At 48.4% G+C, this 25,844-nt stretch overlaps 1 protein-coding gene and 7 non-coding genes across 8 annotated transcripts in view; 7 read left to right on the top strand and 1 right to left on the bottom strand.

The window, feature by feature from the left end:
* The window catches only part of DNAH14 (dynein axonemal heavy chain 14), a 217,272-nt gene that overhangs the window by 190,576 nt on the left and 852 nt on the right, over positions 1–25,844 (top strand). Inside the window, exons 72-85 of the mRNA XM_083174857.1 lie at positions 75–181; positions 350–506; positions 1,763–1,973; positions 2,060–2,162; positions 4,270–4,497; positions 8,526–8,723; positions 18,933–19,132; positions 19,585–19,763; positions 21,062–21,258; positions 22,656–22,768; positions 22,961–23,100; positions 23,767–23,906; positions 24,329–24,472; positions 25,103–25,366. Of these exons, the coding sequence (XP_083030983.1) occupies positions 75–181; positions 350–506; positions 1,763–1,973; positions 2,060–2,162; positions 4,270–4,497; positions 8,526–8,723; positions 18,933–19,132; positions 19,585–19,763; positions 21,062–21,258; positions 22,656–22,768; positions 22,961–23,100; positions 23,767–23,906; positions 24,329–24,472; positions 25,103–25,315 (2,330 nt within the window). The 3' untranslated portion in view covers positions 25,316–25,366. The remainder of the gene's footprint in view (positions 1–74; positions 182–349; positions 507–1,762; positions 1,974–2,059; positions 2,163–4,269; positions 4,498–8,525; positions 8,724–18,932; positions 19,133–19,584; positions 19,764–21,061; positions 21,259–22,655; positions 22,769–22,960; positions 23,101–23,766; positions 23,907–24,328; positions 24,473–25,102; positions 25,367–25,844) is intronic.
* TRNAA-UGC (transfer RNA alanine (anticodon UGC)) lies at positions 9,984–10,055 on the top strand. The gene has a single exon. It is a non-coding gene; the product is annotated as a tRNA-Ala (tRNA).
* On the bottom strand, positions 11,000–11,071 carry TRNAA-UGC (transfer RNA alanine (anticodon UGC)). Its single transcript has one exon. It is a non-coding gene; the product is annotated as a tRNA-Ala (tRNA).
* Positions 11,595–11,666, top strand: TRNAA-UGC (transfer RNA alanine (anticodon UGC)). Its single transcript has one exon. It is a non-coding gene; the product is annotated as a tRNA-Ala (tRNA).
* On the top strand, positions 11,976–12,047 carry TRNAA-CGC (transfer RNA alanine (anticodon CGC)). Its single transcript has one exon. It is a non-coding gene; the product is annotated as a tRNA-Ala (tRNA).
* On the top strand, positions 13,332–13,403 carry TRNAA-UGC (transfer RNA alanine (anticodon UGC)). The gene has a single exon. It is a non-coding gene; the product is annotated as a tRNA-Ala (tRNA).
* On the top strand, positions 15,870–15,941 carry TRNAA-UGC (transfer RNA alanine (anticodon UGC)). Its single transcript has one exon. It is a non-coding gene; the product is annotated as a tRNA-Ala (tRNA).
* Positions 17,240–17,311, top strand: TRNAA-UGC (transfer RNA alanine (anticodon UGC)). The gene has a single exon. It is a non-coding gene; the product is annotated as a tRNA-Ala (tRNA).

The following is a 25,844-nucleotide window of genomic DNA, read 5'->3' as shown; positions in this document are numbered from 1 at the left end:
ACCTCAGTGCCACTGGGAATTCTGTATATATATATATATATATATAAGCGGTTCTTACATTGTATATTGCACAGACATGGCACAGCGGCCAGACCCGGAGGAGGGTGCTCGTCATAGAGAACCAACACCTGAAGCTGGATTTCAATGGGAGATGCTGACTTCCTTCCAGAAACTTATATTGGTAACGTGATAACTTTCATCATTGTGTTATTGGTCCAATTACTGAACTCTGACTTTATTCCTTACGGTTTTATTGTTTTATTGCTGTTAGTAATGCCAAAGAAAGTGCTGAAGCATTTGGCCACATGGGGGCGATGTGATCGTGTGTCTTATTTTATTTACTTTTTAGATAAAGGTTCTTCGACCTGAATGTTTAACGAGCGGCATCCGGGACTTCATAGCTGAGAATCTGGGCGCAGAATATGTTGGAATCAGCGCAGTAAATCTGAAGCAGGCTCTGGAGGATTCCGAAGCGACCTCCCCTCTTATATTTATACTGTCTTCTGGTCAGTCACTAGAACATTACTCATATTACGTAACACGGTTGGTGCCACTGCGGTAGTACAGTACGCAGGATGGGCCAGGGTCATAGGGACAAGTTGGAGATGGAAGCAAGGGCGTAACTACCATAGGTGCAAGGGTGCAGCTGCTATGGGGCCCAGAGCTGAAGGGGGCCCGTTATGCTGTCTAACTAATATGTTTTACATTCATTTATCACCATCAGTTGCTAAATGGGGGGCCCTTACAAACTTTTGCTATGGGGCCTACTAATATCTGGGTACGCCTCTGGATGGAAGTTATGATAAATAGCACTGGCCCATGCAGAGGGGTGGCGGCTATTATGTGAACCAACAGCACCACCGTGGCACTTCATGACTCGTTAGTGTAACAGACTGTTTCCTGGTGACATCACTGTGGCACTTCATGACTCGTTAGTGTAACAGACTGTTTCCTGGTGACATCACTGTGGCACTTCATGACTCGTTAGTGTAACAGACTGTTTCCTGGTGACATCACTGTGGCACTTCATGACTCGTTAGTGTAACAGACTGTTTTCTGGTGACATCACTGTGGCACTTCATGACTCGTTAGTGTAACAGACTGTTTTCTGGTGACATCACTGTGGCACTTCATGACTCGTTAGTGTAACAGACTGTTTCCTGGTGACATTGCTAAGGCTCTTCATGAATCATTAGTGTAACAGACTGTTTCCTGATGAATTCACTGAAGCACTTCATGACTCATTAGTGTAAGAGACTGTTTCCTGGTGACATCACTGACGCACTTCATGACTCCTTAGTGTGAGAGACTGTTATCTGGTAACATCACTGTGGCACTTCATGGCTCCTTAGCGTGAGAAACTGTTATCTGGTGACATCACTGTGGCACTTCTAGACTCCTTAGCGTGAGAGACTGGTTCCTGGTGACATCACTGTGGCACTTCATGACCCGTTAATGTGGGAGACTTTCATGGTGACATCACTGTGTCACTTCATGACTCGTAAGTGGTTTCCAGTGACATCACCGAGGCACTTCATGACCTTTAACTGTAAGGGACTGGTTCCTGGTGACATCACTGAACACTTCATAGCTCCTATCTATGATGGTCTTGTTCCCAGTGACATCACCAAGGCACACAGATATCTCTTCCATACTGAACTGATAGGCTGGATATTGGTTCAGTCCACCAAGTAATTGATAGCAAGTGGGAAATGGAGATGAAGTTGTTTAATGACTCGTGTGTTCCACGTGTATCCCATAGGTACTGACCCGGTCGGTCAGCTGGAGCGGCTGGCCCTGGAGAGCAGAGGGAGCACCCTGCACCTAGACATGGTCTCTCTGGGCCGGGGCCAGGGGGTGAAGGCAGAGGAGCTGATCAATAAAGCAAAGCGAATGAAAGGACACTGGGTCTTCCTGCAGAACTGCCACCTGGCCGCCTCCTTCATGCCCAGACTCAGGGAAATTGTGGACGGGTAAGTCCAGTTCCCATAGTGCGCTCTGCAGCAGTTGTCTTATTGCTTGTATGCAAAGAAACATTGAGGTTGTGGATTTATTTCAGCTTTGAGCAGCAGCGCAGTTCCGTGGACCCCCAGTTTAGGCTCTGGCTGAGCTCCAAGTCCGATCGATGCTTCCCAGTCTCCATCCTGCAGAAAGGCCTCAAGGTGAGAGGATGCGAAGCCCATGAAGATTAGTGACACCTCGCTTCTCCTCTGCTTCCTTGTTATCATGGCCCCAATGGTTACTCCTGCTGCTGCTCTCAGCCCAATGTCTAAGCTTCAATGGACACAATGGGCAAAATTAGCTAAAGAGTAGTTTTGGTGTCACTTAGATATGTGCTACAGAAATCCCCGTTCCGCTGATATAATGGTTTATAGAATATATTCTATCCACATCCAGTAATGGGGCTTTTGCATAACAATCCCATTACGCTACAGACAGCGGCTAGTCTCATGTTGTGGCTGTGCGAGGAGTGTTACGCTGGGCACACACTGAGCCATATATTGGCCATTCAACTGCAAGTCCGATATATCGCGTGTATCCCTGATATGTCTGTGTATGATGTCATTCACACAAATATCGTACATCTACAGAGATATCGGCACATGTGGCTGTGTATACAGGTGGGCTCCAACCGCCCATACACTTCCCGCAGGGATCGCTGGTGACTGACAGAATTGGCTGTCGCAATTAAATACCCGCCCAGTTGTGATATCAGACATGACACATTGGGTGGGGATTGGTAAGTGTGTATGCACAGGGAGGTGCCTGCGGCATGCTTATAATACATCTCCCTGTCCCCACCTAGGCACAGCCATATAACATATCCCTGTCCCCACCTAGAAACACCCATAAGACACCTCCCTGTCACCACCCAAACACACCCATATACCTCCTACCTGTCACCGCCCAGACACACCCATATACCACCTACCTGTTGCTATCCGGACACACCCATATACCACCTGCCTGTTACCATCCAGACACACCCATATACCACCTACCTGCTACTGTCCAGAAACACCCAGAAGACACCTCCCTGTCACTGCCCAGACACACCCATATACCACCTACCGGTCACCGCCCAGACACACCCATATACCTCCTACCTGTCACCGCCCAGACACACCCATATACCACCTACCTGTTACTGTCCAGAAACACCCAGAAGACACCTCCCTGTCACTGCCCAGACACACCCATATACCACCTACCGGTCACCGCCCAGACACACCCATATACCACCTACCGGTCACCGCCCAGACACACCCATATACCACCTACCGGTCACCGCCCAGACACACCCATATACCACCTACTTGTCAGCGCCCAGACACACCCATAAGACACCTCCCTGTCACTGCCCAAACACACCCATATACCACCTATCGGTCACCGCCCAGACACACCCATATACCACCTACCGGTCACCGCCCAGACACACCCATATTCTACCTACCTGTTACTGGCCAGAAACACCCATAAGACACCTCCCTGTCACTGCCCAGACACACCCATATACCACCTACCTGTCACCGCCCAGACACACCCATAAGACACCTCCCTGGCACTACCCAGACACACCCATAAGACACCTCCCTGTCACTGCCCAGACACACCCATATACCACCTACCTGTCACCGCCCAGACACACCCATAAGACACCTCCCTGGCACTACCCAGACACACCCATATACCTCCTACCTGTCACCGCCCAGACACACCCATATACCACCTACCTGTCACCACCCAGGCACGCCCATATACCACCTACCTGTCACCACCCAGGCACGCCCATAAGACACCTCCCTGTCCCCGCTTAGGCACGCCCACTACATGTCAGCATATATCAGGATTTCTGTTGACCTGTGTTGCTGCACCAACTGTGTGCGCCTGCAATCTTCATGTGTGGAAAGCGTGGCATAGAAGCAGGCACTAAACGTAAAAATAGGTCAGCTGCGTCCAACATTGGCGGTGTCTGTGACTGGGAATCAGGTCCAATGGGGGAAATTTACTAAGATGTGTATTCTACTTCACATGTGATGTTGCTATGGGCAACCAATCAGAATCTACTTCATATTTATTTAGCACCCTCTAGAAGATAGTAGACAGGATCTGATTGGTTGCCTATAGCAACATCACATGTAACGTTAAATACACATCTTAGTAAATTTCCCCCAATATGTCTTTAAAATAATCTGTTGAAATGAAAACACCCCACTGGTTATTATCACCATGTGTACACTGATTTATTGCCATTTCACCTTGTAGATGGCGGTGGAACCCCCTAGGGGACTGAAGGGGAAATTGCTGGAGACGTTTGATAGCGGTGGTGCCGGGCTGATCACAGAGAGAATCTTCGAGAAGGAAAACAACGGGTTGCCCTGGAAGAAGCTGCTGTTCAGCCTGTGCCTGTTTAACGCCGTGGTGAATGAGAGAAGGAAGTATGGGGCTCTGGGCTGGACCGTCCCCTACGAGTTCACTGCCTCTGACCTGGAGGTTTGTGGGGGCTGCTTATGGGGGATTCTCAGTGGCATGAAATAGGCCAAATAGTGTCAGTGCTGTAAAACAAGGACTAAACCTTAATGATTGTGAGACGCTAAAACAGTGGAGCGGACGCTGCCAGTGGGCATCTCGGCCCATGTGGACGCTGCCAGTGGGCAGCTTGGCCCATGTGGATACTGCCAGTGGGCATCTTGTCCCATGTGGATGCTGCCAGTGGGCATCTTGGCCCATGTGGGCGCTGCTAGTGGGCGTGTCGGCCTTAGTGGAATCTGCCAGTGGGCATCTTGCCCTTAGTGGATGCTGATAGTGGGCATCACAGCCCCCATGGATGCTGACAGTGGCAAATCAGCCCTCATGGATTCTGACAGTTGGCGCCTCGGGCCACGCGGAAGCTGCTAATTGGCGTCTCTCTGCCCATGCGAACACTGACAATGGGTGTCTCGGTCCTCGTGGATGCTGACAGTGGGAGTCTTGGCCTTAGTGGATGCTGACAGTGGGAGTCTTGGCCTTAGTGGATGCTGACAGTGGGAGTCTTGGCCTTAGTGGATGCTGACAGTGGGAGTCTTGGCCTTAGTGGATGCTGACAGTGGGAGTCTTGGTCTTAGTGGATGCTGACAGTGGGAGTCTTGGCCTTAGTGGATGCTGACAGTGGGAGTCTTGGCCTTAGTGGATGCTGACAGTGGGAGTCTTGGCCTTAGTGGATGCTGACAGTAGGAGTCTCGGCCTTAGTGGATGCTGACAGTGGGAGTCTTGGCTTTAGTGGATGCTGACAGTAGGAGTCTCGGCCTTAGTGGATGCTGACAGTGGGAGTCTTGGCCTTAGTGGATGCTGACAGTAGGAGTCTCGGCCTTAGTGGATGCTGACAGTGGGAGTCTTGGCCTTAGTGGATGCTGACAGTGGGAGTCTTGGCCTTAGTGGATGCTGACAGTGGGAGTCTTGGCCTTAGTGGATGCTGACAGTGGGAGTCTTGGCCTTAGTGGATGCTGACAGTGGGAGTCTTGGCCTTAGTGGATGCTGACAGTGGGAGTCTTGGTCTTAGTGGATGCTGACAGTGGGAGTCTTGGCCTTAGTGGATGCTGACAGTGGGAGTCTTGGCCTTAGTGGATGCTGACAGTGGGAGTCTTGGTCTTAGTGGATGCTGACAGTGGGAGTCTTGGCTTTAGTGGATGCTGATAGTGGGTGTCTTGGCCTTAGTGGATGCTGACAGTGGGAGTCTTGGTCTTAGTAGATGCTGACAGTGGGAGTCTTGGCCTTAATGGATGCTGACAGTGGGAGTCTTGGTCTTAGTGGATGCTGACAGTGGGAGTCTTGGTCTTAGTGAATGCTGACAGTGGGAGTCTTGGCCTTAGTGGATTATGACAGTAGGAGTCTTGGCCTTAGTGGATGCTGACAATGGGTGTCTCAGCCTTTGCACATTCGGACGCACAGACTTACACCAGGAAGAGGCAAGTGACTGCTGTCGGAGTGCATCATGTCAGATTTCTGCACATATTTAGCATCACTATACACTAGAGATGCCCATCGACCATTGATGATTTTAAATCAATGGTTTATGGCCGATGTTGAATACTTTTACCATCAATGTAGGGGAACCAGATGGTTTCCCTATATCGATGGCAAAGGAGAACCAATGTTTCTTTTTTTTTTCTTTTCAAGGTGCTAGTACACAGAGCATAGCTCCGCCCCCCTGACAACCAGAAGCCCCGTCTCCAAGTTCTGATAGGCCCACAGGTCATTTACTCAAAAATATTGGATGACCATCAATAGTTTTAGCTATTGAGGGTTATACATCAAATAGGTTAATACTATCGATGGCTGGTTGCAGAGTCGTCATCACCAGTAGCAAGCATTGATGGCAACTGCACCTATGGCCATCCCTACTGTACACAGACACCCCCCCCTCCCCCTGACAGTATACCCTGCACAGACACCAGCTGAGCAGTGACACCAGGGGCGTTACTAGAAGGATGTGGGACCCATAGCAAAATCTTGGAAGCCCCCCTTCATTGTCACTATAATGCCCACATTTGGGGGAGGGGGGTGCAGAAGAAAGAGTAATAGAGTAATGGGCCCTACACACATGCCGATGTGTGTAGGGCGACCTAGCTGTGCTATGTCGGGCCGTTCTGCTCAGCACACAGAGCTGACAGCCCACACACAGAGCGCGCTGTCAGCTCTGTGTGCTAAGCGAGCAGACAGCGCCAGTGTTCTCCGGTGGGAGAACCCTGCCAATGCCGATATTGATGGACACTGTTCATCAATCTCGGCCAGCAACAAAGACGCGCGGGGACGCACATTGCTGTCGATATAGCCCCCCCACACACACACACCAATGTGAGGGCATTTTCTGAGCGACTTTGCCAAACTAAGCAAAATCGCTTAGAAAATGCCTTAATATCGGCATGTGTGTGTAGGCCGTATTAGAGACAAAGGGTGTTGGAGATAGAGAAAGGGGATGGGGCTTTATGGAAAAAGAGGGAGAGAACAAGTGAATAGGAGTGAGATAGTGTCAGCTAGAAACGGGGAGAGAGTGTCATCGAGAGAAAGGGGAGAGAGAGTGTCAGCAAGAGACAGGGGAGAGAGTGTCAGCGAGAGATGGGGAGAGAGTGTCAGCGAGAGACAGGGAGAGAGTGTCAGCAAAAGACAAGGAGAGAGAGTGTCAGCGAGACACAGGGGGAGAGAGAGAGTGTCAGCAAGAGACAGGGGAGAGAGTGTCAGCGAGAGACAGGGAGAGAGAGAGAGTGTCAATGAGATACGGGGAGAGAGTGTCAACGAGAGACAGGGGGAGAGAGAGAGAGATAGTGTGTCAGCGAGAGACGGGGAAGAGAGTAAGCGTGTCAGCGAGAGACAAGGAGAGAGAGTGTCAGCTAGAAACGGGGAGAGAGTGACAGCGAGAGAAAGGGGGGAGAGAGTGTCAGCGAGAGACAAGGGGATAGTGTCAGCAAGAGACAGGGGAGAGAGGGTCAGCGAGAGACAGGGAGAGAGAGATAGTGTGTCAGCGAGAGACGGGGAAGAGAGAGAACATGTGAGCGAGAGACAGGGCAGAGAGATTGTCAGCGAGAGACAAGGAGAGAGAGATTCTTAGACGAGACAGGGGGAGAGAGATAGACTGTCAGCAAGAGACAGGGGGAGAGAGAAAGTGTCAATGAGAGAGAGTGTCAGTGAGAGATGGGGAGAGAGAAGGTGTCAACGAGAGAAAGGGCTAGAGAGGGGTCAGGAGGGAGAGCGCAGGTAGAGAGAGGGATGGGAAATTGTCAGAGAGGGAGGAAAGAGCAGGACCTGGGGAAAGAAGTAGGGAGGAAAGAGAAAGATAAAGAGGTGAGAGAGTTGGAGTGAAAGAGCGGTGGCAGGGGAGAAAAGAGGGAAGGCAGGATAGACACCCCCTAGTGTAGATGGCACTATGTACCTCCCAGTTAACCTGACTCTCCCGGTAAAGGTGCTAATGTGTACCTCCCCAAACTGTCGGGTCTCCACTCCACGACACTGGGTCCCCGCACTGCCGGTCTACGCACTGCTGCGCCTGTCTCCACTGCACACCGCTGGGTCTCCGCACTTCTCCGCCAGATCTCTGCAATGCTGCACCGGGTCTCCACTTGCACACCGCCGAGCTAGATCTCATGTCATCAGTGCCGGCAGCTGGACAGACAGGTCAGGCGCTCCTCTATTTCGCACCGATGCTGGCTGGTCACTAGAGAATGGACCACCTCCTCCAGCGCTGCATTTCAATTCTGCTGCAAGCCCCTTCATTCCATTCTTGTACAGAAGACTTCACTGGGGGCACGGGACACTGTGACAGCAGCGTTATTTAAAAATATAAAATGGTTCAGGGGATTGCTAGCTTGGTCTCGGGCTCCCCACCCGCTGAGACCCATATCAACTGCATCCCCTGCATCCTCCATTGTTACGCCATTGTTATTGCATTAAGGTATCATTTCCATACAGTGTATCCCTCCCTGGTTATATGGAGTTATAGAAGGAGACTTGTGTCACTGTGGTCACTCTTTGTGTAATATGTTCTGCAGGTGGCTGTGCAGATACTGGGGAAGCTCACTGACGGACGCAGAGAGATCCCCTGGAAGGCGGCTCATTACCTGACAGGGGAGGTGGTGTACGGCGGTCGTGTGACGGATTTCTGGGACCGCCGCTGCCTGCTGAGCATCCTGGACAACTTCTACAGCCCTGCTGCGCTGCGGGACAGCTACACCTTCTCTGCTGACGGGGTGAGTGGCTGCGTCTTACACTCTGTTATCCTGGGGCTTCCCGCCCCACTGCGCAGGGGTCACAAACTTCGTGCCATTTTCTTTAGCTCCATGAAATACGTTGTTTGAATATAAGGGTGTGGATGGAAAAGTCTGCGCTGACTAGGGAAACAATCAATAGGTCAACACCAAAAGGTCGACATTGACAAAATGTCGACATAAAACATGTTGACATTGAAAAAAGATTGGCACAAGCAAAAAAGTCGACATGTTAATTAGGTATACACATGAAAAGGTAGATATGAGTGTTTTTAAGTTTTTTTTGGTGTCAGTGTCTATGCCTGTTGACATGGACCCCGAATTAGTGCAAGCATGGTGCCTCATTCCACTGCTGCTGCACTCGGCACTTCGTCCTTCCCAATCAGAGTCCACGTGAATGTTAAGGTATAAAAAAGTCCAAAAATAGGAAATTAAAATTGAAAAACCCCATGTCGACCTTACCCATGTCGACCTAATGCTTGTGTCGACCTAATGGCCCTGTCGACCTAAGCCATGTCCACCTTCAGTCATGTTGACCTTCCTGCATGTCGACCTAGTAGTGTTGACCTAATGCTTGTCGACCTAGTTGCTGTCTATCCTATGATTGATCCCTATGTAGATGCATTCCGAAGAGGGTATCCGGACTGATCATAGACTGACTCATGATAGACAGTCATATGGTCGACCACTAAAGGTCGACATGGTCAAAACTTCGACGTGGAAAAGGTAGACATGCATTTTTTACAACATTTTCAGCCGACATGTGCCGTCAGGTGGTATTTCATGCCCTACCATCCACTAGGGCGTGGAGGGAGCCATGCGAGGGGACGCTGTACACTTAGACAGTGTCCATGTCGACCTATGTCGACATAGACACCCTAAAAAAACATTAAAAACTCATGTCAACCTTTTTCCATGTTGACCTTTTGACCATGTCGACCTTTTAACCATGTCGACCTTTAGACCCTGTTGACCTTGTGACTGTCGACCATTAGTGCTCGACCATATGACGGTCTATAATGAGTCAGTCTATGTTTTATACCATAACCTGGAGAGAGGGAACACCTCCCAATGGGACTGCCTCAGGTGACTGGCAGGTCAGACTTCCAATAGGAAGTCACTGCCAGTCACAGTGAAGCCAGAGCAGTCTCATAGACAGAGAACAGTTGTGTCATACTGTGTCAGTAATAGCAGTACGTCACTCACTACCTCCCTCCTGCCAGATCACTGCAGTCACCACCAGGGGATGTAGCTCAGTGGTAGAGCGCATGCTTTGCATGTATGAGGCCCCGGGTTCAATCCCCGGCATCTCCAGTGTGGTCTTTTTTCTTACATATGTTCAGATAAATCACAATAAATCTGTCACACCGTATAATTATACTGTAGGTATATAATATATTGCAGTTCAGCAATCCTGTGTGATACAGTTCAGTTGTACTGGGTGTGAATGTATACAATACAGTGTGTGGGTATATGGTCGAATTATCGACCACACTTTATTTACCAGTCATTAGATCGACATGCAACTAGGTCGACAAGGTTCTAGGTTGACATGGTTGAAGGTCGACGTGGGACAAGGTCGACATGGGTTTAGGTCGACATAGCGTTAGGTCGACATGGGTTTTTCACTGTTCTTTGAGCCGACGTGCCGACAGGCGGTATTTCATGCCCTACCATCCACTAGGGCAGGGCTGGGCAACACCGGCCCCCCAGATGTTGATGAACTATACATCCCAGCATGCCTTGCATCAGTTTCAGCATGGCCACATAGCAAAACTAATGCAAAGCATCCTGGGATGTGTAGTTCACGAACATCTGGAGGGCCGGTGTTGCCCAGCCCTGCACTAGGGCATGGTGGGAGAATAAAATTGTGTGCCGAGCACAGCGAGGTACCATGCCCGAATCATTGCGAGCGATGAAAGGGGCTGTGGTTGACTTCCAACTGTGTCCATGTCCACTGTGTCGACATTCGGGTAAAAAAACAGTGACCTGTCGACCTAACCCATGTCGATCTTGTTCCATGTCAACCTAGACACCTGTCGACCTTTAACCATGTTGACCCAATGGTGTCGACCTAAGTGTAGTCGATAATACGACCATATACCCACACACTGTATTGTATACATTCACACCTAGTACAACTGAACTGTATCACACAGGATTGCTGAACTGCAATATATTATATACCTACAGTATAATTATACGGCGTTACAGATTTATTGTAATTCATCAGAACATATGTAAGAAAAAGACCACACTGGAGATGCCGGGGATTGAACCCGGGGCCTCATACATGCAAAGCATGCGCTCTACCACTGAGCTACATCCCCTGGTGGTGACTGCAGCGTTCCGGCAGGAGGGAGGTAGTGAGTGACGTACTGCTAATCCTGACACAGTATGACACACAATATGACACAACTGTGCTGACACACTGTATCTGTGCTGCATCTTATACACACACAATATGACACAACCAGTGGCAGTGGACATGTGAAAAAGTAAAACTGAAGTTTTCACCTTTTTTTGGTGTCAATGTTGACAACTGTCGACATAGACCCCCAATTAGTACAACACATACCCTCACAAGGCTCGCTGCGCTCATCATGCTTTGGGCACTGTTTTATTCTCACTGTTTGCCGAAATGGTTGGTAAAATGACAACAAGGCGATTTAAAAAAATTTCATGAAAAACTCGACCCAGTCATGTGTCTACCTTTTTCATGTCAACATTTTGACCCTGTCAACTTATTGCATGTTGACCTTTGGGGTAAACCTATTATAGACACTGTAGATCTATGAACTAGAAGCAGCATTAGTCAGCTACTCCCCTCTGTGGGCTCTGCACTCACCACCAGGGGATGTAGCTCAGTGGTAGAGCGCATGCTTTGCATGTATGAGGCCCCGGGTTCAATCCCCGGCATCTCCAGGGTTATTTTATTTTATTATTCTATATGTTCTAATAAATTACAATGAATCTGTCACACAGTGCAATTATACAGTATACATATGAGCATAACTTCACTCTAAGTAGATTATATATTGCAGTTCACCAATCCAATCCTATATGATGCAGTTCAGTTTTACTGAGTATTAATGTATACAATACAGTTTGCATCTCTCTATATATAATATATTCATATTCCCTGGTTCTATCAGATGTAATTATTTATGTTACTATTACATCACATGTCCATAAGTCACCTACTGTCTCTTCTGTGCGCTGCAGTCACCACCAGGGGATGTAGCTCAGTGGTAGAGCGCATGCTTCGCATGTATGAGGCCCCGGGTTCAATCCCCGGCATCTCCAGTTTTGTTTTGTATGCCTGCACCCTGGTGGGCTACCCAGTCCCCACAGCGGGAGCTGCGAGCATGGAGTACCTTGTTCGTCCGACTGCAGCTGTGGTTCCTGGTGTGCAGTTCTAGTCCCAGACAAGGGCCTGAGCCCACCGGCACCGGGGGTTATGGAGTGGCATCACAGCCAGCGCTGCACTCTAAAACAAAAGTGAAGGTGCCCATACACTAGTAAGATTTATCTTCAGATCTGGCTGGTTGGAACAAAAACATGGTTATGGATGAGTGACAGTTTGTCAGTTTTCCAGGATTTCCAAGCAAATAGTCAATTGTCATTTGCTCTCATCCATAACCATGTTTTTGTTCCAACCAGCCAGATCTGAAGATAAATTTGCATGTGTATGGCCACTTTAAGAGAAAACAAAGAAATAAATGTTAAGGCTGCATAAGACAGCCCCTGTTAGATAGGGTGCTCCAGCTCCTGCCGACACCAAACTGAAACTGACTGCCTGAGGTGGGGATGGGAAATAGGGGGAGGAGGAGTCTGGGCTGCCCAGAGTAGAGATGGCCATCCGTGCAGTTGCCATCAATGGCGATACTACAACTGGCCATCGATAGTAATAAACTATGTGATGGATGACCATTGATAGTTTTATCTATAAATGGTCATCCATTTTCTTTAACTGACTGGCCCGTGGGCCAATGAGAATGTGAGGGCGGGCTTCACAGGTGCTGGGGGCAGCGCTATGCTCTGTGTCCCAGCATTTTGAAAAAAGTAATAAAAGCAAAACATCGGTTTTGCTGTGCCATCTGGTCTCCCCCCATCGATGGCAAAAGTATTCAACATCGGCCATAAACCATTGATGATTTAAAATCATCGATGGTCGATGGCCATCCCTAGCCCAGAAGCAAAAGTTTTGGTACTTATGTATTATCTGGGCTCCCATGTTAAATGCACCCCATTTTTTCATACCCCCACTATCCAACTACGCATGGAGTTGATTTTATATAGTGTGGCGAGCGCAGCGAGCCACCGTGCCCGAAGCGTGGCGAGGGGACGCGGTCTCATAAGAAAAACGGGAGCCCAGATATTACATAAGTACCAAAGTTTTAACTGTTTGGTGCCCAGTCCTACCAACCAGCACTATACCCAGCATCAAGCCCTGTGTCTCCTATGGAGTGAAAGAATAATAATATATTCATATTCCCTGGTTCTATAAGATTTCATTATTTATGCTATTACATCACATGACCATAAGGCACCTACTAGCTGCTCCTCTGTGCAATGCAGTCTCCACCAGGGGATGTAGCTCAGTGGTAGAGCGCATGCTTTGCATGTATGAGGCCCCGGGTTCAATCCCCGGCATCTCCAGTGTGTTTTTTTTATTACATTGTAATTTATCATAAAATATGTAAATGTCACACCGTGCAATTATACAGTATTACACTGTATAGTACAATAATAATGTAGGTATGCTGGACACCAGCGACTCTAGAATCTGCATGCGTGAGTGGATGGACACACTCTGTTGGCTCAGCAGACCCTGGATCCTGGCCTAAAGATTCCAATGCTTGTCCTCCGGTAGGAAGAGCCGCTGCCACTGAGTATCCAACAGGACCCCCAAGTGGAGCTTCTCCTGTGTGGGGACCAATGATCACTTGGGTCAATTGATGACTCAGCTGTGTGCTTGAAGATCCATAACCAAAGATGAGATTTGAGGAACTCCGGGGACTGGGTCATTAGAAGCAGATTGTCTAGGTATGGCAGAATCCTAACCCCCTGCCACCGGAGCTGAGCCGAATTTCAACCATAACCTTCATGAAGACACGAGAAGCGATGGAGAGGCCAAAAGGAAGCTCCTGATCCTCTCGTACAGGGAAGCGGAGAAACCGCTGATGCTCCATGGATACATGGAGATAGGTTCCTGGATTTCCAGGGTGGCCGTGAAATATCCAGTTTCCAGCAGCAAAATAATAAAATGAAGAGATTCCATGCAGAACTTTGTAATCCAAAGTAGGGACTTGAGGGTTGAGGAGGCGAAATGCCCTGCTGGGCTCCTGGAAGAAGAAAAGGCTTGTATAGAAACTCCTGCCCCTGAGCACAGGATTGATGACCTTGGAAATCAGGAGAGAATGAATGGCTTCTTGTAAAACCCTTGATTTTCCGGATCCCTCGGCAAACCAGTGGGGAAAAAAACCTTCTTCCTGCTCTAGAAAACCGGCGCCTTAGATTTCAGCGGCAGATCGACTTCCTCTATGGCCAAGACATCCATCACAGCCCTGACGAGGGCCTCCACATCCATACAGGATGGAGTGTCATCCTGGGCTGAAGAGGCCACCATGAAATGAAATGGAACCAGTCTCCTCCTGGTCCAAAAAGGAATCCAACACAGGAGCGCAGAAGGACTCCTATCTTTATCCAATGCACCCCGTTTGGAGCCCTTCTTGTGTATAATCTACTGTTAGCCCTATACGGAAGCAGAAAGGTGCAGCAGGCTGTGTAGCGAATGCAGACTGTGCAGGGGTAGTGGCTGCTAGGTGATCCACCAGCTGTGCCAAGACCTGCGTAAGAGAAGCCGCCCATGCAGAGTCCTGGCTAGATGCTGCCATGGGGACCTCCCGCTGCGCATCCCCATAACTGTCACAGCTCAAAGTGCATTGCAGAAGCAGTCATTTTTACGGACTTTTAACAAGTGCAGATATAAGTGGGCAAATAAGTTCAACTCACCAAGCCCCAGTTGGCTGCAGCTACGGCCGCTCCGCATCTCTGCAGGGAGGGAGAGAAGGAGGAGAAACCCAGTGGCGGGAAGCTTGCTAGGAGGAATCGCGCCATTGGCCAGCGGAGGGGCTATCTCTTCCTGCTGACTCTTTCCATCCCCCATGGAAATGGATGCTTACAGTGCCAGTATTGCTCTGGGGATCCCTGCTTGCGTCCCCGCTACCGGCACAATGTCCCTGATGCCTACACCATGGTGGTCCAACGGGGCTGTGGGCGACCCGGCCACCTACCAATCATGCAACCAGACAACCCCCAGTAATGGAAGCTGAGAACAACTTACCTTGTTTGTCCGGCTGTGGTCCCTGGTGTGCAGGCCAAGGTCACACGCCCATTCGCAGTGCTGCACCCACTGGTGCCGGGGGTGAACAGGCGTCCAATGGGACACCCAGTGCTGCACACTCAAGCAAAAGTAAAATAAAATAAAAAAATAAAAAGTTAAGGCGTCAGATAGGAGCCCCTAGATCGCTCGTACTGCGCCATTTATCAAAATCGCATGGAATCGGAGGGGAAAAGTTGTGCTTCTTGTGCATGCAATGTATCATGCAGGAAGTTTGACTGACATTTCCAGTCCCCCTAATCTAGCCCATCGGATATATATCATGGTACAATTGTATACAATATATATCTCATGCGATAGATCTTGTCTTGATCAATTGCATCAGATATATCTAATGCAAAATCAGATGAAATCACTTCCGGGAAGGTCCAGGGGGAGTTCAAGTCATCTGCCTTCAGGATCAGACATACTGTATCATCGTAGTGGATGGGGCCCTTTAGGCTGCATAAGGTGCTTCAGCCGCTGCCGACACCAAACTGAAACTGACTGCCTGAGGTGGGGGTGGGGTATAGGGGGAGGAGGAGCCTGGGCTGCCCATTGTTTGGTGCCCTGTCCATAAGATTTACTGTCTACTATTGTAAAGCGCAACGGAATCTGCTGCGCTATAAAAGAAACTGCAAATAAATAATAAATAAATAACATTTCATTATTTATTTTTCTTTTACATCACATGACCATGAGTCACCTACTGTCTCCTTTTCTGTATGCTACATCCTCCACCAGGGGATGTAGCTCAGTGGTAGAGCGCATGCTTTGCATGTATGAGGCCCCGGGTTCAATCCCCGGCATCTCCAGTGTGTCTTTTTTGTTTTTAAATTACATTGTAATATATTCAAATGGGTACTTGTGGAGTATCACGGCTCCCATCGTATGGCATCGTATGCCATATGTAGTGGCATACGATGGTATACGATGCGATGCGATTTTTACTGATTTTTGAGCATTTTTGGTCAAAAATCATATGCGATCGCATCGGATGCCATACGATGGCATACGATGCGATGCAATGGCATACGTTTTTAATTTTAAATGCATCCAAATGCATTAAAATTAGTATGAAACATGTTAATTGGCCCCCAAATTTAATTTTTCACTGTGTACCACCCCCAATATCAACGCCAACCCGAAGCGTGGCGAGCGCAGCAAGCCCGCGAGGGGCGGCGGTATGCATCCTACGACCTTTTCATACCCCCACTACCCACGTCGGCGTGGAGTTGAGAATAGAAAGTGTGGCGAGCCCGAAGCGTGGCGAGGGGACGCGGATACCTGTGAAGCCCGTGAGGGGACGCGTATAGCTGTGAAGGTATCCGCGTCCGCTCGCCACGCTTCGGGCTCGGTGGCTCGCTGCGCTCGCCACATTTTCTATTCTCAACTCCACGCCGACGTGGATAGTGGGGGTATGAAAAGGTCGTAGGACACATACCGACGCCCCTCGCGGGCTCGCTGCGCTCGCCACGCTTCGGGTTGACGTTGATAGTGGGGGTGGTACACTATGAAAAATGGCATTTGGGGGCATTTCACAAGTTTACTACACATTTCAATGCATTTTGATGCATTTCAGTGCAAAATCGGGTGCGATTTTTTAGCATACAATCAGCATACGATCAAGGTCGTGGGAGCCGTGATACTCCACAAGTACCTTCAAATGTCACACCGTGCAATACATTATACATATAACACGGTAGAGCACAATTATATTGTAGGTATGTTATACACTGCAGTTCATTAATCCTCTGTCATACAGGTCAGTTGTACAATACAGTGTGTGTCACACGGTGCGATGGTCTGAACTTTTTAGTTCAAACCACATCACATGTAGTTCACAATGCAACGTGTTTCTGTAGACTTGTGATGTGTTGCATATTGTCATGTGATGTTTTTGCATATTGCAAAAAGTATGTGCAGGCAACGCTTTCTGTTCTAGATCGCATCTAGTTCAAATCGCACATTGTTGTAGCGCATTGAATGTGATTTGAACTTTGAATGCGATCAAACCGTACCGCGTGTGATTACCTTTTAGATGTAATTATTTATGTTACGATTAGATCCCACGTTCCTAGTCACCTACTTCTATGCACTGCAGTCACCACCAGGGGATGTAGCTCAGTGGTAGAGCGCATGCTTTGCATGTATGAGGCCCCGGGTTCAATCTCCGGCATCTCCAGTGTGCTTGTCCTTTTGTTGGGAAGCGTTTAGCACCCGTTGATCAGGATGCCAGTGTACGCTATACCAGTGCCGGAATTCTGACATAAATTAGGATGCCAGCTCTGGAATCCTGACTTCTGGGATGCCAAACATAAATATCCCAGTAAAGTAAGGCACTAAGGAGGGACATAGGGCTAGGTTGCGGGGGGAGGGGATGGGTTATGGTTAGGTTGCGGAGGGAGGGGATAGGTTAAGTCTAGGCTGTGGGGGGAGGGATAGGTTAAGTCTAGGTTGCAGGGGGGATAGGTTAAGTTTAGGCTGTGGGGGAAGGGGAAAGGTTAAGTCTAGGTTGCAGGGGAGGGGATAGGTTAAGTCTAGGCTGTGGGGGGAGGGGATAGGTTAAGTCTAGGCTGTGGGGGGAGGGGATAGGTTAGGGCTAGGCTGCGGGGGGAGAGGATAGGCTAAGTCTAGGCTGCGGGTCAAGGGATAGGTTGTCTAGGCTGCGGGGGGAGGAGATAGGTTAGGGCTAGGTTGCGGGGGGAGGAGATAGGTTAGGGCTAGGCTGCGGGGGGAGGAGATAGGTTAGGGCTAGGCTGCGGGGGGAGGAGATAGGTTAGGGCTAGGCTGCGGGGGGAGGAGATAGGTTAGGGCTAGGCTGCAGGGGGAGGGGATATGCTAAGTCTAGGCTGCGGGGGGAGGAGATAGGTTAGAGCTAGGCTGCGGGGGGAGGAGATAGGTTAGGGCTCGGCTGCGGGGGGAGGAGATAGGTTAGGGCTAGGCTGCGGGGGGAGGAGATAGGTTAGGGCTAGGCTGTGGGGGGAGATAGGTTAGGGCTAGGCTGCAGGGGGAGCAGATAGGTTAGGGCTAGGCTGCAGGGGGGAGGGGATAGGCTAAGTCTAGGCTGTGGGGGGGGAATAGGTTAGAGCTAGGCTGCAGGGGGAGGGGATAGATTAGGGCTAGGCTGTGGGGGGAGGGGATAGGTTAAGATTAGGCGGCAAATTGAGGGGGTTAGGCACTATTTATTATAATCATTTTATATGTAAAAATGATCTGAAGAAAAATGTGTCTGTGTGTGTATACTGTATGTATGTATGTATGTATGTGTGTGTATACTGTATGTATGTATACTCTGTGTGTGTATACTGTATGTATGTATGTATGTATGTATGTATGTGTGTGTATACTGTATGTATGTATACTCTGTGTGTGTATACTGTATGTATGTATACTCTGTGTGTGTATACTGTATGTATGTATACTCTGTGTGTGTATACTGTATGTATGTATACTCTGTGTGTATGCTGTATGTATGTATGTATACTCTGTGTGTGTATGCTGTATGTATGTATGTATACTCTGTGTGTGTATACTGTATGTATGTATACTCTGTGTGTGTATGCTGTATGTATGTATGTATGTATACTCTGTGTGTGTATGCTGTATGTATGTATGTATACTCTGTGTGTGTATACTGTATGTGTGTATAGCAGTTGAGCAGTTTCAAAACAGAATGTCTTGTGTGACCCCCAAGCATTTCCCACGTTATCACCAACCAATTAACATTGTGATACTCGCTGTGATATTCGCTGAGATGTTCTCTGTCCATGAAATGAATGACCCCAGTCTGTGCCCTCTCCCAGGTTTATCACCCGCTGTCAGATGACGCAAGTCTGCAGGACTGCAGGGATTATGTGAATTCCCTGCCAGAGGAGGACACCCCCGAGATCTTCGGCATGCACCCCAACGCTGAAAGAGCGTACCTCAGATCTCAGACGCAGGCCTTCCTAGACACCGTACTCAGCATGCAGCCCCGAATCAACGTGCAGCGCGGAACACACAGGTAATAAATGACATCGCTGGGCTGTATCGTTTTACATAGGGGTCCCGGAGGATAGGTTCGACAGTTATTAGGTCAAACTCATTATAGGTCGACAGGTTTAAAGGTCAACATCCACATGGCCGATTGTGTTAGGAGATCGTGGCTCCTTTCCCAAAACACGGCGCGCGAAGCAGTACACTGATGGTCCCATGGTGTAAAATAGCTAAAAAAAAAAAACCTTGTGTCAACCTATTCTGTCAACCTTTTGACGTGTCGTCCTACTGACTGCCGACTCAGATTGTACGAAAACATAAAAATACACAGAAATGTTTCGGACTGTAAATTGAATTTGTTGTTTGTCTTATTGGGCGAATGGGTTGTGTAACGCAGTCAGTATTATGTTAGACCATTGCAGCACGACGCACTCATGAAGTTGTCAGAAATGAGCATTAATGTCGCACAATGTTCTGCAGTGGGGAATACCGTCAGGATCAGATGGTCCTGGAGCTGAGCACCGGTATCCTCAGGAAACTGCCGGCATTGGTCGAAGGGAACAGGTCGGTGGCGGAGACGGAGCGGTCAGATGATACATTTACTCTCGGAAAATTGTTTGCTCTCCCGGCCTGGGACGCGCTGGTGACAACGGTTACAGGTAGGTATATCCTCTATTCTAGTAAGTGCTCATTCGATTATCATCACACAGGAATAATCTGCGTCTGTCACATTCGTGTTTCCTGAAGGGTTTTATTTCCCCCGAGCCTGAGGTGTGACCACAGCAAAATGGTCATGATATTTCAAGCATTTGGTATATTTCCAGTTTTATGCATGCGATTACCACTCGATCCTGCCCACTTCCGGGGGGCTCTGGGAAAAATCAGGTTTACAGTCAATCAGTTGACCACTATTGATCGACAGTACGTATAATACGTGTGGATGAGAGATGCAGATCTGGGAGACATGCCCCCATTGCGTCAAAATGAGGGTGTGGCCGCGCAGGAGAGCCGCGAGTATAGGCCACGTCCCCTTTCATTAGGCCATGCCCACCGAAATTATCAGCGCGCTTCTGTGTCCCTCCTCTGTATCCCTAAAAGTTGGGATGTATGCTGAAATAAAGAATTCCATTGTAGCATAAAGCACTATAAATCCAGCACTGCCATCTAGTGGGTCTACAAAGAAGTGAGACAATAAATAAATAAAACATCTACTTAGATGCAGGGAAACAGCCTCATTTATTGTAAAACACATCAGAGAGGCAAGGGGAACCAGGTCACATGTAGGATATGATCGGTTGGCCTTTGGGACGGCTGTACGTGCCTGTATGCCATGCAGCCTGGTCCCCTGGGGGTCTAATCAGCGGTGTTCACAGCTGGAGGTAAATGCTCACAGCTAAAGCTACAAAACCTTTGACCCTGTGCATGTGTTTGTGATGCCATGTTCCCATTGCTGTCCGTGTGCACACCGGTCTGTATGGGGGTACACATGGGCTTACTCCATCGAGTATGGCAGCATTTTGTCATGCAGACAATGGGGTCAATCCAATTAGCCGCAATAATATTGCAGGCGCGAGTCATTGCGGATACACTTTAAGGAAGCCCAGAATAGCACAAAAGTGCTGGTTATCCCCAAAGGGCTTTGAACACTTTTGTGCAAAGTTGTGCTGATTTTGGCACTTGAAGGGTGTCTGTCATTTCCGGCATTTAAATACCGTGGCAACAGCACATTGCACTCAATAAGATTAGCCCCTATTCGATTTGCTCTGAACAACAACTGAACCTTTTGACCATGTCTACATGTTTGGCTTATTGTATATTAACCAGCTGGCATACCTAAACGTAGCCACTACATGTGTGTATCTATCTATATTAGCGCAATCTAAGGCATAATACTGCATATACCCGATCATTGAGCTAAACTGAAGCAGTACATTACAGATGTATAACCTGTTTGCAGGCTACGATCCCCTGCTGAATTCCGCATTACTGACCGTCCTGCATCAGGAGACTGATCGGTTTGATCACCTGCTGTCCGTCATACACAGCTCCCTCCGTGCACTGCAGCAGGCTGTCCGGGGAGAGATCATACTGAACAGAGGGCTGGAGGAGGTCTATGATTCTCTGGTGAGCCTCAAAGTGCCCCAGTTATGGCAGGTAAGTGAGCGGCTCAGGTGGGTTCTCCTATTTCTCTATTGTTATTTACAAGTGGATACTGCCACAATAAGTTTTTGTTAGAAATCTAAATACAATTAGATCCAGTCAGCCATTGCCTTCACTGATAAGTAATGTATCAGTTCAAGCACTACTGTTGGCTTTGACACTTGCCTAGAGGAGGGTTCGGAGACGCTCTTGTATAGCAATGCCGTGGAGCAAAGCAGACTATGATTTGGGGGGGGGGGGGGGGGGGCAGGCGGGCGTCGGGCGGTTGATTCAAGTTGGCCCGCAAGGCACAATTGGTTTCCTAATGGACAAAACTATGCGCACTGCAGGTTGGGGCTGATATAAGGATACCAATCCCGGGATTGACTTAATGGTGGCAAAACAGGTAGCAGCAGGGCTTCAGCTACACTGAATATTCCTCCTTCGCTCTATCCCCGGTCCCTAACTTCTGATATCCCCCTTATCTTCCCCAGTCCTCTCTCTCTCCTCTCAGACCTTATCCATGTCTCTCTCTCCCTCCTCCCCCCTGTCATCCTCTACATGTGTGCTGTTAGCTGGCAGGTGTACTGCTGGCTGGATCTCACGTATAACCCATCTGGCTGGAGACCCGGCGCAGCAATCAGTCGGGTGGACGCCGCTGGCTCTTTCCTAGTCAGTTGTCTTGAACTGGCTCCTTTTGAGCTGGCTGGAGACTCGGCTGTCGGGCTGCGCAGCGTGACCTCTGCTGCACACAGCCAAGGAGCAGTAGGGCAGCACCTGCACCATCTGCTACTCAGTGCTGCCCAGCATTTAAAACAAAAATAAAAAAAATCTGCGCACTGGATGCCCAAATCCTTGGATTAAAATCCCGGTGATTTTTGCCATAATCCAGGATCCCACTGATCCCGGGATTGCCCTCACTAGGCTGATGTAACATGTGCAGAGAGTTAGATTTGGGTGGGGTTTGTACTTCAAACTGATCTCTATATGGCAGCGTAAGAATAAAGCAGCCAGTATTTACCCTGCACAGAAACAAAATAACTCACACAAATCGAACTCTCTCTGCACATGTTACATCCGCCCCACCTGCAGTGCACATGGTTTTATCCATTAGCAAACCAAATATGATTTGCGAGCCAACCTGAATCCCCCAATATCTGCTACTCCATACTATTGAGTCAGGTCTGGCCAACCTGCAGCCCTCCAGCTGGTGTGATGCATCACGTGTCAGCATGCCCGGTCACAGAATTCGCATTGCCTAATTGCAATACTCTGGAAGGGACGTTAGGATTATATGTTTTATACTTTGCTCCAGGATGACCATGTCATATGCATGGGAACATACGCTAATAGTCTTTCTCCATAATCTATAATGCTGCATAGAGCAATGTGAGTAATATTCTATGTTCCAGAGATGTTCCTATGAATCCTGCAAGCTGCTGGGCTCCTGGGTGGACGATCTGGGACAGCGACTGGATTTCTTTGCCACGTGGTCCCGTCATGTGGTTACGTGTGTACAGGAAAGGTGAGAGAATGAGAGAGATGATCCAGTACATTCACCATTATTACACAGCGCTTGGTAGATAGTGGAATGATTTTGCCTGTTGTAGTGAAGCTTCCTCTAAGTTCCCTTCTCTGCCCCCATGTTAAGGCTGTAGACAATGTCAGGGAATATTGGATGTTGTTGGACATTATTATTGGACATTATTTTATTCAGGTTTGGTCAGCAACTGGGATTCCGGAAGCCGTTTACACAGTCCCACCCGAATTTTTCCCAAATGTCCAGCCGGAACAGCGCTGTGGCCCAGCTCAGGGACCCGCACAGTTACTGGCTTCCAGCCTTCTTCTTCCCACAAGGTGAGAACAGGCATCAATGTTACAGCTGCAACGACTGCTGTTATTGGTGTATTTACTAGAACACAACCGGGGAGATGTATGAAGCAGAGACGATCCATTCAGCTGCTACGTATATATTTATAGAATGGGCTTACTGAAAGCTGATTGTATACCCAGCCAATCACCTACGAGTCGCCCGGAATGGTCCATCCATCACATGCGGCCCTTTTATACTTGTGATGGATCACATGCAACCCCTGTTCCCCGCGGCCGGGAGGGAAATCCGTGTTCGGGCCTCCAACTCAGGTCCAATGAGCGTGAAGGGATCGATTGCTTGTCCCGTTCCCTCGGGAACAGGTGAAAATCGACTTAGTATATGAGGCCTTTACAAGGAGACTTAGGGCAGTACTCAATCCCGGATTGGGCAGTCGGAATATCCAGACCGTTGGAATCCTGCGCCTTTTTCGCTCAGCTCAACTGAAACAGCCGGAATCAATGTTCCAGCTGTCGACTGTCAGAAAGTAGGTGTGGACAAAGCTGTAGCACCCACAGCAACATTTGCCCGACTTTGTACATTAACGACCATTGGGCACTGAGCTGTATATATACTGTTCTATGCAGGGAAGTCAGATTATTGCTGAAGACAATGATGCTCAATGTCTCTGTATATATATTCACGTCCTGTAGGATTCTTGATGGCTGTGCTGCAGAACTATGCTCGGATGAGGCATCTATCGGTGGACTCGCTTACCTTCACTCACCAAGTGCAGCCCATAGAGAACCAGGCTGCGGACCAGAACCTCAGTATTACTGAATTGGCTTTTACAGTAAGTAATTGGTCATCGGGACTCTAAGTTGTATCTGCGTTCCCTGCAGCTGTGGAGAGGGAATATGGGACACCTCGTCTCATAAGGGGCAATAGACCAACATCACGAGATAATCGTATGACAACAGGTGCAAAGTCATCCACTCAATCCATGCAAGACTCACCTGTGCAAATAATTCATACAGTTAAAATGCAGAAAACGAGGGAAGTGTTTGGTACATCAGCCTATTTTCTAACACACTGAGTGCTCTGTATACAACATAGAGGCTACAAGTACAGATGGTAGAATGATCAAACTTCACATTTACAAGTTTACTATAACCATAAGACGCCGGTCCTAAAGCACAGACAAGGGCTGGATCAGTGGACTGTACAGACACAATGCTGTACATCGACGTATAATAATGCACACATCTTGTCTAGGAGCAGCGTCCACCCGCAGATGGGATTCTGGCGTTTGGACTCTTCCTGGACAATGGGCGATGGAACCCTGAAACACAAGTCTTGGAGGAATGTGATCAGGACAGATTTTACCCACTGCCACAGATACACTTCATCCCACAGACGGTAAGTGGTAGAGCTGCAGGCACCAGCTCACATCAGGGACTAATGTACAAGTAGCACATGATCTAGATGCCTTATAACAGGTCTCGGTACTTATAGCACAGTCCTGAGGCAGTCAGTCACATGAAGTATGTAGATGGTACGCAATGTTCCTAAAGCCAGGTAGATCAGTGGCATGAACACTCTGTGGCAGAAGTCATTTTGCTTCGGTGTAGGCAGCATTGCCCAGTAGCTTCCCTTCCAACTAGACCTGAGGAATGGGACAACTCTGCTGCATACAAGCAGATGGTGCAATACTGCACTTTGCTACTTTACTTGCCTGGCGTTGGCAATTGTCAGCCTTAGAGACCAACAGTAATCAGGTTCTGACAGACCTGTCCATGTTGGGCACCAGAAGTACAATATAATCAGTTATCATCCCAAGCAGAGTATTCCACAAGGGAAAGAGATGCTGGTGTAAAGATATATGCACCAGTCATCCGGTATAATGGCGCAAAGCAAACATCTACTCTCTGAACAGCGCGTTACATGTGCATATAGAGCTACTGAATTACATATCTGATCTCTATTCGTGGGGTTACCCATTAGGGATGAGCAAGGTTTCCAGGTCAACTCATTTCCGTTCCTCCTCAGATCCAGGCAGCTTCCGAGATGAACAGGTCCAGTGATCACCAATCATTATACATGTACGAGTGTCCGCTGTACATGACGCCACAACGCGCTGGAACATTATCCTCAAATGGACAATCCACTAACTTTGTGACAGCAGTGAGCTTACCGACACTGGTCAGACCCAGCCATTGGATCCAGAGAGGGGTGACCCTGCTCTGCCAAGTAACAGGCTGAGGAAGCTTTCCTACACTATATACACATGATATCACTCAGGGGATGTGGACGGTTTGTACTCATTTACTCTACAAATGCAATAAAACGATTACTAATTGTAACCTAGAAGTTTGTCCAACTTCTTGTCCCCATGCGCCTGCCTCAGTAAGAAAAGACATGTGTGGTTGGTACATACTAATCCTGAACATAAATAATTTTCCATTACAAATTGGCCACAATGGTGCATTCAGCTGAGACATAATTGCAGCAAGTTCTACTCCCTAGTTACAGTACAGAGATTCTATGCAGAGTACGTAGATAAAATATTGAAAGCTTACCTCCCCCTATGTATATTAACCAGGAACCTTTTACCTGAAGCACGTTCTCCTACCTACCATCCATAACTATTGCCAACTTTCCTTTTCCAGTACAAAGTGCATTGTTCTTAGCTTCTAATAACTAAACAGTAGACTTATGGGACCCATATAAATCTGTTACTACATTCATTATTGTCAATGGCTGGTTTGGGGCATCTGCAAACTTCAACATA

Source organism: Crinia signifera, chromosome 3, assembly GCF_055691185.1.
Source record: "Crinia signifera chromosome 3, ASM5569118v1, whole genome shotgun sequence".
Classification (NCBI taxonomy): domain Eukaryota; kingdom Metazoa; phylum Chordata; class Amphibia; order Anura; family Myobatrachidae; genus Crinia; species Crinia signifera.
This window is presented reverse-complemented; position numbering and strand designations above follow the sequence as displayed.